Genomic DNA, 17,352 nt, shown 5'->3' on the forward strand with positions numbered 1-17,352 from the left:
AGGAGACATGAGGTCGTCCACTCAGAGAGGAGGCCAGCATAGTATGTCAGGGCCCAAGGAGACATGGAGGTCGTCCACACAGAGAGGAGGCCAGCATAGAGTGTCAGAGCCCAAGGAGACATGGCGGTCGTCCACACAGAGAGGAGGCCAGCATAGAGTGTCAGAGCCCAAGGAGACATGGCGGTCGTCCACACAGAGAGGAGGCCAGCATAGAGTGTCAGAGCCCAAGTGGGATGAGGAGAGTAAGCCCAATGTGGGGTGTCGGGGGGAGGAGGGAGTCATACAGGGTATTGAAACATATGTGGAATAACAAGGGCATCCACACGGGGGTAGGGTAAGAGACTGGATATTCACAAGGGGGTTGATCAAATAAATAATGTATAAAAAGGATAATGGAAGTCAAGTTTCTCAGTCTTGGTAAAGCAAATTACAATATGGAAAGGGAGAAAACTAGAATAAGCACTGCGATGCTGGATTGAAATTGGAGGTACCATGAACTCATGCTTGGAAAAGCAGAGGGTCAGAGAAAAAGAGGAAGACCCTCAACAACATGGACTGACACAGTGGCTGCAACAATGGGCTTAAGCATAACAATGACCGTGGGGATGGCGCAGGGTGGGCCAGTGTTTCCTTCTGTTGTACATATAGGGTCACTATGAATGGAAAGTGACTCCATGGTACCTAACATCAACAATACACAATGTGACATGATAGCTATGGGTTATGGAAACTCATCAGTGCAAAAACTAACTGCTGTTAAAATTTAGTGGCTTTTTGAACCCATGTTGTCCCTTTCAAGTACAGTGATTTATTTAGAGCAACAATTTATCAGACACATTGCTGAAAACTTTTGTAGCTCTCCAGAAAATGGTAACTGCCATGATCGATTAGGAGTGGAGAACATAAGTTCTCAAAACTACAACTTATTACAATGTTACAACAAAGATTATCATCTAGCTTCCATTTCTATAGGAAACAAGAAGTCAGAGCAAGTAAACACTGCAGCTGTCCCAAGGAGTTTTTCATTTCCTTGAAAGTAAACCATGTAATTTTTATATAACAAGTTATTATATCATAATGATTTTGAATTCCTAATTAGTAGATTTAAATTTGAATTTTCAATTATTTTATATTCTCTTTGTAATTGTTATTACTGAAAAATAAAGAATACAGGCTCACTTGGAACTTTTACTTAAGAAGGGCCATTTTCAGATTGGCCAAGGACGGGATGGCTGTGGCCAGGCCAACCAGCCCTTAGAGACCTGGTCCAGCTCCCAGCGCGACCTGGAATTCCTGCCAGTGGTTTTGGCCAGGCGCAGAGGCCATCAGCCTGGTTTCACAAATTAAGACTTTTGCCTTTGGGACAGCCTCATGTTCATATTTTAGTGCATTGTTATTTAAATTCAACTGCTGGACAAAGGAGATTCTTTTTTTAATGGCAAGAAACAAGTCTTTTTTAAAAGCATATTGGTCACAATATTGGTCTTGGCCCGCTTAAATCCCAAAACACTTAAGCTCCTCCTATGGACGGGATGGAATAAGAGGAATAACAAAGGCCAGCAAGTAAACAACAGAACAAAGAAGTAGAGAGTAAGGGGAAGGGGAAAGAAGGGCTCCTGGTTGATTGCCTGCCTACAAACGTTCCTTTTTCTCCCAACAGGTGTTGGCCTGAGTCGGAGCATGACCAAGTTCCGGTTAGCAGGGAAGATGCTGGGAAAAACGCCGAAGTGGATTTGTCCCTGGGTTTAGAAAAAGGTTTAGAAGATCACAACAAATAGACTTGTCCCAGGCGCGGTGTCCCAGGACCCTCGAGACCTCATCGCAGCGCGCGCCGCGCCCTCAAGTGCATGGTCCTGGGAGCGAGCCCCTCCCACTCCCCGCGTCCCGTTACCAGGCAACGGGATGCCGGACCCGGAGCGGCCGAGCCGAATGCTTGGGGGCAGGCAGTTGGGGAGAGGAGTCTTCGGCGCCAGAAATGAGCCCCGGTGAGAGCTGGACCGGGCTGTGCCTTGATGGGAGCCGTGGGAGGGGGACGGTGCGGGGAGCGCCGCTGCCCCGGGCCTGAACATTGAGCCTCCGGGCTTTCCTGGCCCTGTCTGGAGTGGGATCTTCCCGACTAGCCGCACGCCTCTCCTCAGTGTCTCCCACCCCTTCCGACCCCGCGCACCGACCCCGCTCCATCCCGGCCCCGTCCTGCCGCGGTCCCAGCGCGTCCTCCCTCCGACCCGGCGCGCCCTCCCTCCGACCCGGGGCGCCCTCCCTCCGACCCGGCGCGCCCTCCCGCGGCCCCAGTGCGTCCTCTCGCCGACCCGGGCGCGCCCTCCCTCCGACCCGGCGCGCCCTCCCGCGGCCCCAGTGCGTCCTCTCCCCGACCCGGCGCGCCCTCCCGCGGCCCCAGTGCGTCCTCTCCCCGACCCGGCGCGCCCTCCCGCGGCCCCAGTGAGTCCTCTCCCCGACCCGGCGCGCCCTCCCGCGGCCCCAGTGCGTCCTCTCCCCGACCCGGCGCGCCCTCCCGCGGCCCCAGTGCGTCCTCTCCCCGACCCGGGCGCGCCCTCCCTCCGACCCGGGCGCGCCCTCCCGCGGCCCCAGTGCGTCCTCTCCCCGACCCGGCGCGCCCTCCCGCGGCCCCAGTGCGTCCTCTCCCCGACCCGGCGCGCCCTCCCGCGGCCCCAGTGCGTCCTCTCCCCGACCCGGCGCGCCCTCCCGCGGCCCCAGTGAGTCCTCTCTCCGACCCGGCGCGCCCTCCCGCGGCCCCAGTGCGTCCTCTCCCCGACCCGGCGCGCCCTCCCGCGGCCCCAGTGCGTCCTCTCCCCGACCCGGGCGCGCCCTCCCTCCGACCCGGGCGCGCCCTCCCGCGGCCCCAGTGCGTCCTCTCCCCGACCCGGCGCGCCCTCCCGCGGCCCCAGTGCGTCCTCTCGCCGACCCGGGCGCGCCCTCCCTCCGACGCGGCGCGCCCTCCCGCGGCCCCAGTGCGTCCTCTCCCCGACCCGGGCGCGCCCTCCCTCCGACCCGGGCGCGCCCTCCCGCGGCCCCAGTGCGTCCTCTCGCCGACCCGGGCGCGCCCTCCCTCCGACCCGGCGCGCCCTCCCGCGGCCGCAGTGCGTCCTCTCCCCGACCCGGACGCGCCCTCCCTCCGGCCCGGCGAGCCCTCCCGCGGCCCCGGCGCCCCCTCCTTCTGACCCAACGCGCCCTCCCGCGGCCCCAGTGCGTCCTCTCGCCGACCCGGGCGCGCCCTCCCTCCGACCCGGGCGCGCCCTCCCGCGGCCCCAGTGCGTCCTCTCCCCGACCCGGCGCGCCCTCCCGCGGCCCCAGTGCGTCCTCTCCCCGACCCGGGCGCGCCCTCCCGCGGCCCCAGTGCATCCTCTCCCCGACCCGGGCGCGCCCTCCCTCCGGCCCGGCGAGCCCTCCCGCGGCCCCGGCGCCCCCTCCTTCTGACCCAACGCGCCCTCCCGCGGCCCCAGTGCGTCCTCTCGCCGACCCGGGCGCGCCCTCCCTCCGACCCGGCGCGCCCTCCCGCGGCCGCAGTGCGTCCTCTCCCCGACCCGGACGCGCCCTCCCTCCGACCCGGCGAGCCCTCCCGCGGCCCCGGCGCCCCCTCCTTCTGACCCAACGCGCCCTGCCGCGGTCCCAGCGCGCCCTCCGGCGGACCCAGCGTCTTCTCCTGCAGCCTCCAGGGGCGACCATGTTCGCAATCCCCACCTTCTCCCAACAAAACCAAAACTGGGTGCATGCTTCTGTTACAGAAGAGCGTCTTGAAGAAGATGTTGACTCGGTTCTCCTTTCAGCAACCAAGATCCTAAACTCCTCTGAGGTGATAAAGGAAAGTGGTGACAGTGAAACAGGTAAGGTCCCCAAGGCCCAGGCCTAGTGGTGTTTCTGCCTTTTACTACAGGTGACGGTACATTGCCCACATTCCCTGGCCCAACAGGGGTGCTTCCAGTGCACAGTTTCTCCCAATAACTCGTATTATTTTACTGGTAAATTAGGAGGCGGTGGTGGTTCAGGAGTAGAATTCTTGCCTTCCAGGCTAGAGACCCAGGTTCAGTTCCTGGCCAGTGCAACTCACGTGCAGCCACCACCTGTCTGTCCGTGGAGGTTTGCAGGTTTCTGTGATGCTCAGCAGGTTTTCAGTGTTGCTTCTAGACTAAGACAGACCAGGAAGAAAGTTCTAGCGATCTCCTTCCAAAAATCAGCCAGTGAAAACCGTATGGATCACAACAGTCGGATTCCCAACCAATCGGGGATGGTGCAGGAGCGGTCGCTTTGCACGCTGTTGTGCAGGGGACCTCATGAGTGAGGCCCTGACGTGATGACAGCTGACAACGATGATAGTTAGCACTTCCGGCTCAGTGTCTTTGTGCCAAACGTTGTTCTATGCACTTACAAATATCAACTCACTGAAGCCTCGAAACCCCATCAAGTAAGTACCACCATTATCCTAATTTTACAAACGAGGAGGCTGAGGCACAGAGAGGTTAACAAACACTCCAAAGTCACACAACTAGCAAGTGACAGAACCAGAGGTCAGCAGAATGGCTCCAGAGTTCAGGCCTCAATCAGTATACCACACCTGAATACTACATAAGAATTGTTGATCGTTTTGGACAGACACTAAAAAAGATATATTCTTTTTCTAAAGAAAACTTTTTTTTACAGTAAATATTTGTGGACTAAAGAGTATTGTGGGGGAGGCAGATAGCAGTTTGAAATAACCAAATAGCTGGTTTTCAAGCTTCATATAAACCATGAATAAAAAAGATGTGTGGGAATACCCAGCTGGGTACAAGGGAATCTGAGAACACTGAATTTGGGGCCTCACTTCACAGAGAGAAGTGCCTCTCAGAGGAGCCTGGTGTCCAGTGACATGCCAGGGGAGGGGCAGAGCCCACTGGCCTGAAGGGGTGTCTAACCACTGCATGCCCAGGGCTCATCTGCCACTTAGTCTCTGGTCTACCTCCCAAAGAAACCCTGGCAGTGCAGCAGTTAAGAGCTACAGCTGCTAACCAAAAGGTCGACAGTTCAGATCCACCAGGCGCTCCCTGGAAACCCTCTGGGGCAGTTCTACACTGTCCTGTAGGGTCGCTATGAGTCAGAATCAACTCGATGGCAACAGGTTTGCTTTTGGTTTTATACCTCCCAAAACTGTACACTTAGCAGGGACTTAATAAGCGGTGAAGTGTGGTTATGTTCTGTCTCCTGTGATTACTTGCATGACTGATAACTTCCCTTCCAATTCTACGATCACGTAATTCCATGTGGTTCTTTAAATATTGCTGAATTTGAAAATTACCTTCCTTTTGGGAATAAGTAGCAGCCAAAGTCTCTGGAACTCACAAGAAAAACAAAAGTGATTTTAATAGCTTTTAAAAATAGATAAATCCACGTGCCTACTCTCTGCCTACACTGAGGCATCTGAACATTGCTGGAGAAAAACTCATTTTTGAGTCATAACCATGAATCTAAAATGAGCACTCAGTGCTATCTGGGAACTTACCTGATTTCTTCTCTCCAAGATAGCTGCTTCACTCCTCGTGTCTCCTCAGCTCTCCAGCCCCCTATCCACCACCCCTCAACTCATAACATGATCTCACACTATTTGAAAAAAACAGAAGCCATCAAACCAAAACTCCCTAATCCTCCACCTTCAGGTCTGCTAACCTACCTGCCTAGGTACCCATGTTCTCTGCCTTCCAGTGAAGGATTGTCCTTCCTCAGTTAAAGACCCCTTCTCTTCTGGAATTTTTAAGTCTTAGCTTCTGCAATTAGCCTCCCTCATTCTTCAAAATTATTGTTTTTCTACTATAGGATTCCAGCACGCAAGCATGTTAGAATCGCCCATGTTTAAAAAATCCTTCTTGACCCTCACATCTTTTCGAATATCAACCGTATTCACCATCCCCTTCCACAGTAAAACCAGAAAGAGTTGCCTATATTTATCGTCCACAAATGTTCACACTCATTTGGGCTTCTCTGCTGTCACTCCGTGTAAACTACCCAACCTGGGTCAGCGCTGACCTCCATATCACCCAGTAGTGTTTATAACTGCTCCCCTGAAACACAGACTGGTATATCCAGTTGCCTACTTGACATCTCCACTTTGATAGCAGGCAACTTAACTTTAACATAGCTAAAAAGGATTTCTTTTTCTCCTAAAATATGTTCCCACCCCATTCTTTTCCATTTCAGCAAATCACATCATCATCCATCTATCTGCTCAAAGCAAAAACCTGGGAGTCATCCTTGATTCCTTTCTTCTCTGCTTATATTTAATCCTCTAGCAAATAGTCCCGGCTTCATCTCCAATATATATCCTGGCCTGGCTCTTATATACATACATACATATAAACCCACTACCGTAGAGCCGATTCCGACTCATTAGCAACCCTACAGGACAGAGTAGAACTGCCCCCCAGAGTTTTCAAGGAGCGGCTGGTGGATTTGAACTGCCGACCTTTTGGCTAGCAGCCGAGCTCCTGAGAGAGAGGCTTCTTGGGTATTTATGTATTTTCCCCTCCATCTCCTCACTAGCATTCTAGTCCAAGTTACCTCTCCCTATCACTCAGACAACAGCTAAAGTAATTGTCCCCTTACACTCCGTTATCATGCAGCAAAGTGATCTTTAAAATGTTTCTGTCAGATCAAATCCCACCCATGATTAAAATCCTCCACAGCTTCCAGTTTCACTTAAAATCAAAGCCAAACCTATCAGCTTGGCCTGTGAGATCTAGCCCTGTCTCCTCCTCTGGCCCCACATCAGACTGTGCTCCCACCCTCTCATTAAGCTGTACATTCTGGCTCCCTCTGGTCCTCAAACACAGCTACTTGTTCTGCTTCAGGACCTTGCTGCTTCCTCTGCTCAGCATCTCTTCCCATGGCTGGCAGAGACGTAGCAAGGGGACACAGAGGGGCAGAATGACATTCTGAGGTGCCACAAATATGAAAGGTGCCTGACTGAGACAGTGAGAAAGACGGGGAAGGCATTTCTGCTGACACGTCGCTGATATCGGCATCTGTTCCATCTTGAAATTGGGGGCAGGGAGCACACCTTAGAGACTGCCCCCAAGCACTTGTTACCTTCGCTATGCCCCTGACCTTTGGCCCCTTCTTGGCACTTGGATTTTCAGCTGAAGTCTCATATGATCAGTGAGGACTTTTCTAGCCACCTTCCCCAATGCTGACCCCACCCCACTCACTGTCTCTCACATTCCAAAAAAAAAAAAAGCCAAACTCATTGCTATAGAGGCGATTCCAATTCATAGCGACCCTATAGGACAGAGTAGAACTGCCTTGTAGAGTTTCCAGGGAGGGCCTGGTGGATCGAACTGCTGACCTTTTGGTTAGCAGCCATAGCTCTTAACCCCTGCACCACTAGGGTTTCCGCCTGGTTTATTTTCTTTGTGTTATCACTGTTTGAAGTTATCTTGTTTGGTAATTCCTTTGTTTCATTTTATTTCCTGTCTGCTCCTTTAGAATGTAAGTCCCATAGGAGCAGGAATTCTGTCTTACTCATTGCTGTATCTATAGCGCCTATGACAGAGCACACCATGTTATTCATTGCTGTATCTATAGCGCCTACGGCAGAGCACACCATATGATACTCAACATCCGAATGAATGAGGTAGTTGGGGGAATAAACCACTAGAAAGTGAAAAAAAAAGTCTAAATCATTAAGTTATAAAAATTATTCTAGTTTCCAGGTAGAGATTTTAGAGTGAGGGAAGACTCCAGACCTCCCTCCAGCAGTACCAGATGAACAAAAAATGCTCATAGTTCTTTTTTAAAATTTTCTTATTTGTCATATCTCTTTACTAAGGCTTTAGATTTCTTTTGTCCATGTATTTCTGGTTCAGTTTTAGTAAAAGGAATTCTATGCTTAATTGGAAGTCCTCCTCATGAAACAAAGGAAATTGTACAGAAAAAGGAGCCTGCAAATGCAGGAAGGTGATGGAATTTTGAACAGTGATGCCATTAAGAATAAACTGAAGACTGAAAACAAGAATAAAATCCTACTTAATGTTTAAATATGGAGGTTTGTGGGACTTACAACTGCAGAGCAGAATGTAAACATTGTAAAGCTTTAGTGTAAAAATAATACAACTGGCAAGTATCAGGACAATGGAGAGCAGATGTGGAAGTAGAAATGCTAATTTTCTCATCCTTCTTGGCACTATACACAATAGAAATATACATTTACTGTTATTTATTTAAAAATAGCATGTATAATATGACCCCACTGTTCCAAAATCATTTCTGTTTTTTCCACATCAAGGCATAGATTGCTGACTGAAGGGTGAGCGCCTAAAATTAACAAGTTAGTTCTGGGTGGTGGGATTCTAGGTGATATTCTTTTTGATTTGCATTTTGGTCTACCTGAGTTCATTAGAAAAAGTTATTTTAGGATCTGGAAGACTTCACAATGCCTTCCTGCACTGGTCCAGACCTTACTTCCATTCCTTTTTCCTCTATGTGATGAATTTTCAGACTACCAAGAGTTTAACTGCCATTTTATTCCCAGTAATGCAAGTAGGCTGGCTGTCCCTCCCTGTCCTCTGACTGAAGGTGGGCTTCTTTAAAGCTCTAGGCTCATAACCAGTATTGCTCCAGTGATGGGGGCCAGATGGTGCAGGGTTTGACATACTTTGCCACCATCTCTGTAAGTCTGGCAGGCTACCACTCCAAAGGAGAAGATGGGATGACCTGTTCTAAAACCTTCTCTTCCGGCAGAAATCATCAGCCCAATACCAAGTCATAACTCTAATTTCACTCAGGACACTGAAAGTTTTTAAATTCTTTAATAAAACAGTTTAAAATAAAAAAAAAAGCAAATAGCGTATCATTTGGACAATGAGGGTTGTATGTCATAAAATTTGCAGACGTTACACAGGCCCTTCCTCTGTTGCTGATCTATGATCCCTCTTCTAGGGGGGAATATATAAATCTTTATAGACATTGCTTAAGGGCAAAAGGACAATCTGTTAATCCAGTTTGTTTCCCGTGATAAACCAAACCAAACCCGTTGTCATCAAGTCGATTCCAATTCCCTGGTCAGGGGGAAAATATCAGATGGCCATTTCACAGAGCCTGAGGCCTATAAAGTATTTTCCCAAGGGTCTCCCATGTATGAGGATTACTAGTTTTTTTGTTTTTGTTTTTCTGTTTTTACAAAAAAGATTATAGTTCATACCCAGAAACAAAGATATTTGAATTTTTGAGAGTTTGAGGTTTGGTGTTAAAAGTTAGTGGTTTATTATAAAGCTAAAAACACTGCAAGAACCTCTGGCAGGTATTTTAATTCAAGAGAGAATAATTTCTTACACCAAATATGTAACAAGCATTGGGGTCTTCACAACATAATATCAAAGTTCTCATTATCTCTTGTCTTATCCTACAAAGTTAGTTTTCTATACAAATGTTTAAAAACCTAATTAAACCACAGGTTTTTCAATTTTACATTTCAGGATATAGCTGCAGAGCAGAATCAGAAAATCAAGTCCAACCACAGTCAGCATTGAAAGTGAGTGTATTTCATTTTTTAATCTCTAAAAATCCATGAAAAAGCTGACCTTTTTCCAAATAAATGCATATGGGCTCTGTCATTTCATCCCCAGAAAAATCCTTATGAAACCCACTGGTTAGTTAGCAAGAATGACTACGAATGTGTCTTTAATGAGATGGAGAAACAAATCACCAGCTTCATATGGAAGGGAAGGAGGCCCCGGATAAATAAGGCATTACTGAAAAAGAACAAAGTGGGAGGCCTTGCTTTACCTGATTTTAGAACCTATTATACCGCCACAGTAGTCAAAACAGCCTGGTACTGGTACAATGACAGATACGTGGACCAATGGAACAGAATTGAGAATCCAGACATAAATCCATCCACATATGAGCAGTTGATACTTGACAAAGGCCCCAAAACAGTGAAATGGGGAAAAGACAGTCTTTTTAGCAAATGGTGCTGGCATAACTGGATATCCATCTGCAAAAAAATGAAACAAGACCCATACCTCACTCCATGCACAAAAACTAACTCAAAATGGATCAAAGACCTAAATATAAAATCTAAAACGATAAGGATCATGGAAGAAAAAATAGGGACAACGTTAGGAGCCCTAATACATGGCATAAACAGTATACAAAACATTATAAAGAATGTAGAAGAAAAACTAGATAACTGGGAGCTCCTAAAAATCAAACAGCTATGCTCATCCAAAGACTTCCTTCACCAAAAGAGTAAAAAGACTACCTGTAGACTGGGAAAAAGTTTTTAGCTCTGACATTTCTGATCAGTGCCTGATCTCTAAAATCTATATGATACTGCAAAAACTCAACTACAAAAAGACAAATAACCCAATTGAAAAATGGGCAAAAGATATGAATAGACACTTCACTAAAGAAGACATTCAGGTAGCTAACAGATATATGAGGAAGTGTTCACGATCATTAGCCATTAGAGAAATACAGATCAAAATGACAATGAGATTTCATCTCCAACAAAACAAAAAACCAAACCCACTGCCGTCGAGTCAATTCTGACTCATAGGGACCCTGTAGGACAGAGTAGAACTGCCCTATAGAGTTGCCAAGGCTGGCATTAATCCAAAAAACACAAAATAATAAATGTTGGAGAGGCTGTGGAGAGATTGGAACACTTCTACACCACTGGGGGGAATGTCAAATGGTACAACCACTTTGGAAATTGATTTGGCGCTTCCTTAAAAAGCTAGAAATAGAACTACCATACGATCCAGCAGTCCCACTCCTTGGAATATATCCTAGAGAAATAAGAGTCTTTACACGAACAGATATATGCACACCCATGTTTATTGCAGCACTGTTTACAATAGCAAAAAGATGGAAGCAACCAAGGTGTCCATCAACGGATGAATGGATAAATAAATTATGGTATATTCACACAATGGAATACTACACATCGATAAAGAACAGTGAGGAATCTGTGAAACATTTCATAACATGGAGGAACCTCGAAGGCATTATGCTGAGTGAAATTAGTCAGTTGCAAAAGGACAAATATTGTATAAGACCACTATTATAAAAGTGGATAAGACCACTATTATAAGAACTTGAGAAATAGTTTAAACTGAAAAGAAAACATTCTTTTGTGGTTATGAGAGGGGGGAGGGAGAGGGGCATTCACTAATTAGATAGTACATAAGAACTACTTTAGGTGAAGGGAAAGACGCCACACAATACAGGGGAGGTCAGCACAACTGGACTAAACCAAAAGCAAAGAAGTTTCCTGAATAAACTGAATGGTTCAAAGGCCAGGGTAGCAGGGACAGGGGTCTGGGGACCATGGTTTCAGGGGATATCTAAGTCAATTGGCATAATCTATTAAGAAAACATTCTGCATCCCACTTCGAAGAGTGGCGTCTGGGGTCTTAAACGCTAGCAAGCAGCCATCCAAGATGCATCAATTGGTCTCAACCCACCTGGATCAAAGGAAAATGAAGAACACCAAGGACACAAGGTGATTACGAGCCCAAGAGACAGAAAGGGCCACACGAACCAGAGACTACATCAACCTGAGACCAGAAGAACTAGATGGTGCCCACCTATAACCTATGACTGCCCTGACAGGGAACACAACAGAGAACCCCTGAGGGAGCAGGAGAGCAGTGGGATGCAGACCCCAAATTCTCGTAAGACCAGACTTAATGGTCTGACTGAGACTAGAAGCACCCTGGTGGTCATGGCCCCCAGACCTTCTGTTGGCCCAGGGCAGGAACCATTCCCGAAGCCAACTCTCCAGACATGGATTAGACTGGACAATGGGTTGGAGAGGGATGCTAGTGAGGAGTGAGCTTCTTGGATCATGTGGACACTTGAGACTATGTTGGCATCTCCTGCCTGGAGGGGAGATGAGAGGGTGGAGGGGGTTAGAAGCTGGCGAAATGGACACGAAAAGAGAGAGTGGAGGGAGAGAGTGGGCTGTCTCATTAGGGGGAGAGTAATTGGGAGTGTGTAGGAAGGTGTATATGGGTTTTTGCGTGAGAGACTGACTTGATTTGTAAACTTTCACTTAAAGCACAATAAAAATTATATAAAAAAAAGAATGACTAAGAATGTGAGTCATCTGACTTTTTGTAGCAGTAAGTGGGATACTTTGGGGGACATAAAAAGTCATAACAATCCATGTAATATTTGCCAGCCTAAAAATACTCAATTTTGTACCTTGTTTAATTTTGCTATAGGCTCTTCAGCATCAACTGGAATCATTTCAGGCTCTCCGAATACAGACTTTGCAGAATGTTAGCATGGTATGTTTTAATGTCTACACAGGAAGGAAATATCCAAACTCACGATGTCATCCCACACTTCTGGACTGATCATCACTGGCCAGTTGATTAATCATTATAGATTCTTATCTATTAGAGGCCACAGCACATTCCAGGCTTAAAATCTATTTTGAGGAAACTATGTTCTCTCTGTTATGCTTGTATTTGGGTATGAGCAAAAAAGAAATAGAGCTTACTGATTTTTTTTAATACATCTTCAAAGTGCTATGAATATACAGTCTACAAAGAGGTACTCTTATTGTACAGCGTGCATAAGTCATAGAAAATCTAACTCAAAATGGCTTAAGGAAAAAATATAATTGATTGGCACAGGTAACCTAGGGATAGCTCACTTCAGGGTCAGGACTGACCTCATCAGGACCAAGTCTCACTCCACATCTTGGCTCTGCTCTCTACAGTAATAGATTCTCAGACTCTGTGTGGTGGCAAAAGGGATGCCAGAAGCTCTAGGCCTTTATCCTTCTAGGTTTAAGTCAGGCAGAGAAAAAGAACATGTCTTTTTCTCTTAAGAGTTTATACTAAGGTCCTAGGCCAGACTCCTGTTGACCCAGATTGGGTTACATGCAATGCTTGAACCAGTCACTGCCCGAGGAATGCAATGTTCTGACTAATTAGCTCTGAGTCACATGCCCACCCCTGGAATGAGAAGTTGGGCCAGTGTCACCAAAGGTACATGAGCTTTATCTGGAAAAAGTAAGAAGTAGTGTTAACAGAAGGATAGAGGATAGACAGTGAGGGTACAGAACGCAACACTTATCACTAAAGACCTGATATAAACTTCCCTGCAATGTTCTGTACCCAAAGTAATTGCAGAGAAATGTAAAGAGAAGATAATGTCCTCCCGAGGGTAACAGAATGGATTTTTTTGGATGACAGACATCAAAGGTCTCTGATTTACTCAGTCATTTAAAAAGTCAAACATCTTAAGCTATTTAGCTCACAAAGTTTTATTTTTACTAAATTGTCTTTTTGATTTTATAATCATATATAGTAAAAGCATAATTTTCTTAAAGACTCCTTTCATGATAGAGACTACAATAATTAAAAGTCACTTTTTATATTTTACATGATGGGAAGGGATTTTTATGTGCAGGAAATTTAAAGGTGCCTACCTCTACTATTACTATTACTGTACACTCATAAATTTGTAAATCAAATTCTAACATTCTCAATTTATCTTTTGAAGGTACAGTCTGAAATCAGTGAAATACTGAACAAAAGCATTATTGAAGTAGAAAACCCACAATTTAGTTCAGAAAAAAATCTAGTATTCAGCACACGCATTGAAAAGGCTTTGGTATGTTATCCTGTACAAATTATTTGTATATTTAGGTACTACAAAAATGTTACTACAATCAGTTTATCTTCACCTTTACGTTCTCCCCTTCTTCACAGGAAGAATGGACTGTCAAAGACGAAAATAAGGAAATTCCTGTCCTGAAAATCCTAAAAGATGTGCGTTTACCTCAATACTTCTGCAATGTTCTCGATTCTCTTAGGAGAGTGTGTGAGGGGAATTTGATTTAGTTCAGATACCTAGGGATTTCCAAGTGAACTGAAGTAGAAGGTAGCTTTTGTAAGTTTTGTAAGTCCACTTTAGAGTTCTTTCTACTGTTAGGACTGACGAGCCCTGGGGTGAATTCCCTAGAACAGTTCCAGACCTAGTCACTGTACCTACACTAACAGAACTCACAGTTCCAGGATAGTGCCAGCCCTAGGATCATCCTGAAACTAGGAATGCAAGCCATGTTTGACAAACAGCTCAGAAGTGGTAATCATCTTTTTTTTTTTTTTTTTGAAGTGTCCATTTGACCTATTAGAAACCCTGGTGGCATAGTGGTTAAATGTTATGGCTGCTAACCAAAAGGTCAGCAGTTCGAATCCACCAGGTACTCCTTGGAAACCCTATGGGACAGTTCTGCTCTATCCTATAGGGTCGCTATGAGTTGGAATGGACTCGAGGGCAGTTGGTTTGGTTTCTGGTTTATCTGACCTATTGCTTCTACCTTCCCCATCTATGTATGACGGTCTCTTCAGAGGTGTTAAATTTCTATTTCTGAAGTTGAAATCCATGAACCCTCACACCCTAAGGAAATAAGTGCAATTTCTAAGCAAATTGTGCAGACCAGAGTTACAGATCTCAAAACAACTGTTGTTAAGTCTTCTGGAGAAAATGAATCATACTTGTTAGGCTTCTTTGCTATAGAATTGGATAAAATGCTCATTTTAGTTGTATAAATAAATTCTTTACAAAAATCATCTTAAGTTGTTGGTCATGTGACAAATGAGAGTACATTTATAATGTGTTTTTATTGTTATTAGCCTATAGAAAATGAAGAGGAAATCCTTTCTATGGAGAAATTTCATCATTTTGAGGATTCCAGGTCTCTCTGTTCAATGGAAGAAAAATTCAGTAGTGATACTGGTCACAGTATCTCTCAAAGTATAAATATTCCATCTCAAATACATTTCAAGGACATACTAACTCTGAGAACATCAACAGATAATACAGCTTCAAACATAGTTATGAGCCCTTCAGGAAATTCTGACATGCTGAAGAATTATAATAACCTTTACAGTTTTCTACCTAACCCACCTCCAAATGGAACATCTCAAGCTGATACAATAATTCTGGAAGAACCCGCAATTACTGTGCCTTTTCTCAAGCATGGATTTTATGAAAATTTAGATGATATTTGCCACTCTATCAAACAAATGAAGGAAGAACTTCAAAAGTCACACGATAGAGAACTGGCACTCACAAATGAACTTCAAACTTTAAAAACTGATACAAATGTTCAAAGTAATGGTAGATGCGATCTGTCCCCCATTCACAAGGACAAAATTAATTTTACTAAGGAGGAAAATAACTTAAATGAGGATAAAAAATCCAAAAGGATTAAAGAATTAGAGGCATTAGTAAACAAATTACTCCCACTCAGAGAAACAGTGTCAAAAGTCCATGTGAATTTTTGTAGGAAATGTAAAAAATTATCTAAAAGTGAAATACACAGGGGAAAGAAGAATGAGAAAAATAATATGGAAATTCCTATCACTGACAAGAGTATTACAGATTTAAAATTCCACTCCAGAGTTCCAAGAGATACACTGTCATTCCTTGACCACACAAAACATAAAATAAAAGACAAAGAAAGGCAATCATTTGTAGTAAAACAAGGATCAACAGTATTTGAAAACGAGAAAGCCTCCAAAGTCAATTCTGTGACTGAGCAGTGTGTGGCAAAAATTCAGTACTTACAGAATTACCTAAAAGAATCTGTGCAGATACAGAAAAAAGTAACAGAGCTAGAGAATGAAAATTTAGCCCTTAAGACCAAAATAAAAACTCTTGTCTCTACCACACAGTCTCTGATTCAGAAAATTGAAACATACGAAAAGCAGCTTAAGGACCTGGTTGAAGACAAGAACACTGTTCAGTGCAGGTTAATTAAAACAGAAGAAGACAGCAAAGAGTGTCTTAAAGAATTGAAAAAAGTAATTAGTAAGTATAATGTCCTCCAAGGCCAAAATAAAACTCTGGAGGAAAAAAACAGTCAACTTTCTGTGGAGAAACAACAAATGATAGAAATGTTAGATCAGTTAAAACACAAAGAACACAAAGCTCAGAATGATTTTGCCGTTGTCAATAATGAAAACAATCGAATGACTATAGAAATGGAATCTATGAAAACAAACACTCTGCTGATACAAGATGAAAAAGAAATGTTAGAGGAAAAAACCCACCAGCTTCTAAAGGAAAAAAGCTCACTTGAAAAGGAACTGAAAGAAAACCAGCTAGAGATAATGCAACTAAAAGAGAAGGAAAGATTGGCAAAAACTGAACAAGAAACCCTTATCCAAATAATAGAAACATTTAAAAATGAAAAACTTGACCTTGAAGCAACATTACAAGAAGCTACCGCTGCTCGACAAATGATGGAGAGAGAAGTTGAGAATATTCAAACATACCAATCTACTGCAGAAGAAAATTTTCGGAAAGAAATAAAAAATGCAAAATCAGAAGCAAATATTTATAAGAACAGCTTGTCAGAAATGGGCAAGGAATGTGAAATGTTATCAAAAATGGTAATGGAAATTAAAACAGATAATCAGATTCTAAAAGAAGAGCTAAAGAAACATAGTCAAGAAAACTTAAAATTTGAAAACAGCATCAGTAGGCTTACTGAAGACAAAATACTTTTGGAAAACTACGTAAGAAGTATGCAAAACGAAAGGGATACCTTGGAATTTGAGATGCGAAATCTTCAACGAGAATATTTTAATTTAACTGATAAAATCTGTAGTCAGCACAATGACCTACCAAAAACGGTTTACATCTCAAGAAGGGAGAAATATCATTTTGACAACTCTGATACGTATGAAGAAACTTCCAGTCCTAGGTGCAGGACTTCGGCTCCTGATTTGAAAGGTATGTATATTGGGGTGGATTAGGAAAGAGATGTGTTTCAGATTCTTTTACCCTATGGAACACTAGCCAGAACATAGTAATAAGAAGGAAACTTTAAGATGAATACAATTTGGTTTTGTAAGGTTTGGATTCAACTTAGTATAAACCCCATTGCTGTCGAGTTGATTCCGACTTGAAGTGACCCTACAGGACAGAATAAACTGCCCCATAGGGTTTCCAAGGAGCGGCTGGTGGATTCAAACTGCCAACCTTTTGGTTAGCAGCCAAGCTCTTAACCACTGTGCCATCAGGGCTCCCAACTTAGTATATAATGGAATTATTTAGGAATTTTTCTCTTTAAAAAAATTAGTTATTTTATCCGTATCTATATATATTATACATGTACAAAGCAATTTTGTGGGGGAACAGGCTTTTTTTTTTTCTAAAGTGTAATTAACACTTCCACCTTTAAAATGTTTTTCCCCCCCCCCAGGAGCTCCAAGTAAACTATATCAATTGCTTCCTTCCAAGATATGTAAATAAATTCTAAAATCAATTTTTAAAAAATGTGTCCAAGTACTTTTTCCATAGGAAATAATTTTAAATTTACTTTTACATAGTATT

General features: G+C 44.4%; 1 protein-coding gene across 1 annotated transcript; it reads left to right on the top strand.

Moving 5' to 3' along the window:
- The first annotated feature begins 3,682 nt into the window (after positions 1-3,682).
- Positions 3,683-17,215, top strand: CCDC110 (coiled-coil domain containing 110). Its single transcript, XM_023550942.2, has 5 exons — positions 3,683-3,842; positions 9,459-9,514; positions 12,216-12,281; positions 13,507-13,617; positions 14,643-17,215. The coding sequence occupies exons 1-5, from the start codon at positions 3,683-3,685 to the stop codon at positions 16,770-16,772; spliced, it is 2,523 nt and encodes an 840-aa protein (XP_023406710.2). The 3' UTR covers positions 16,773-17,215.
- The last annotated feature ends 137 nt before the right edge of the window (positions 17,216-17,352 follow it).

This window comes from Loxodonta africana, chromosome 19 (assembly GCF_030014295.1).
Source record: "Loxodonta africana isolate mLoxAfr1 chromosome 19, mLoxAfr1.hap2, whole genome shotgun sequence".
Classification (NCBI taxonomy): domain Eukaryota; kingdom Metazoa; phylum Chordata; class Mammalia; order Proboscidea; family Elephantidae; genus Loxodonta; species Loxodonta africana.

Excerpts from the sequence above, each read along its gene's own strand:
- CCDC110 (XM_023550942.2), top strand. The coding sequence starts at position 3,683 with ATGTTCGCAATCCCCACCTTCTCCCAACAAAACCAAAACTGGGTGCAT. Across the intron at positions 3,843-9,458 it reads AAGTGGTGACAGTGAAACAG|GATATAGCTGCAGAGCAGAA; the intron begins GTAAGGTCCCCA and ends TTTACATTTCAG. Across the intron at positions 13,618-14,642 it reads CACGCATTGAAAAGGCTTTG|CCTATAGAAAATGAAGAGGA; the intron begins GTATGTTATCCT and ends TATTGTTATTAG.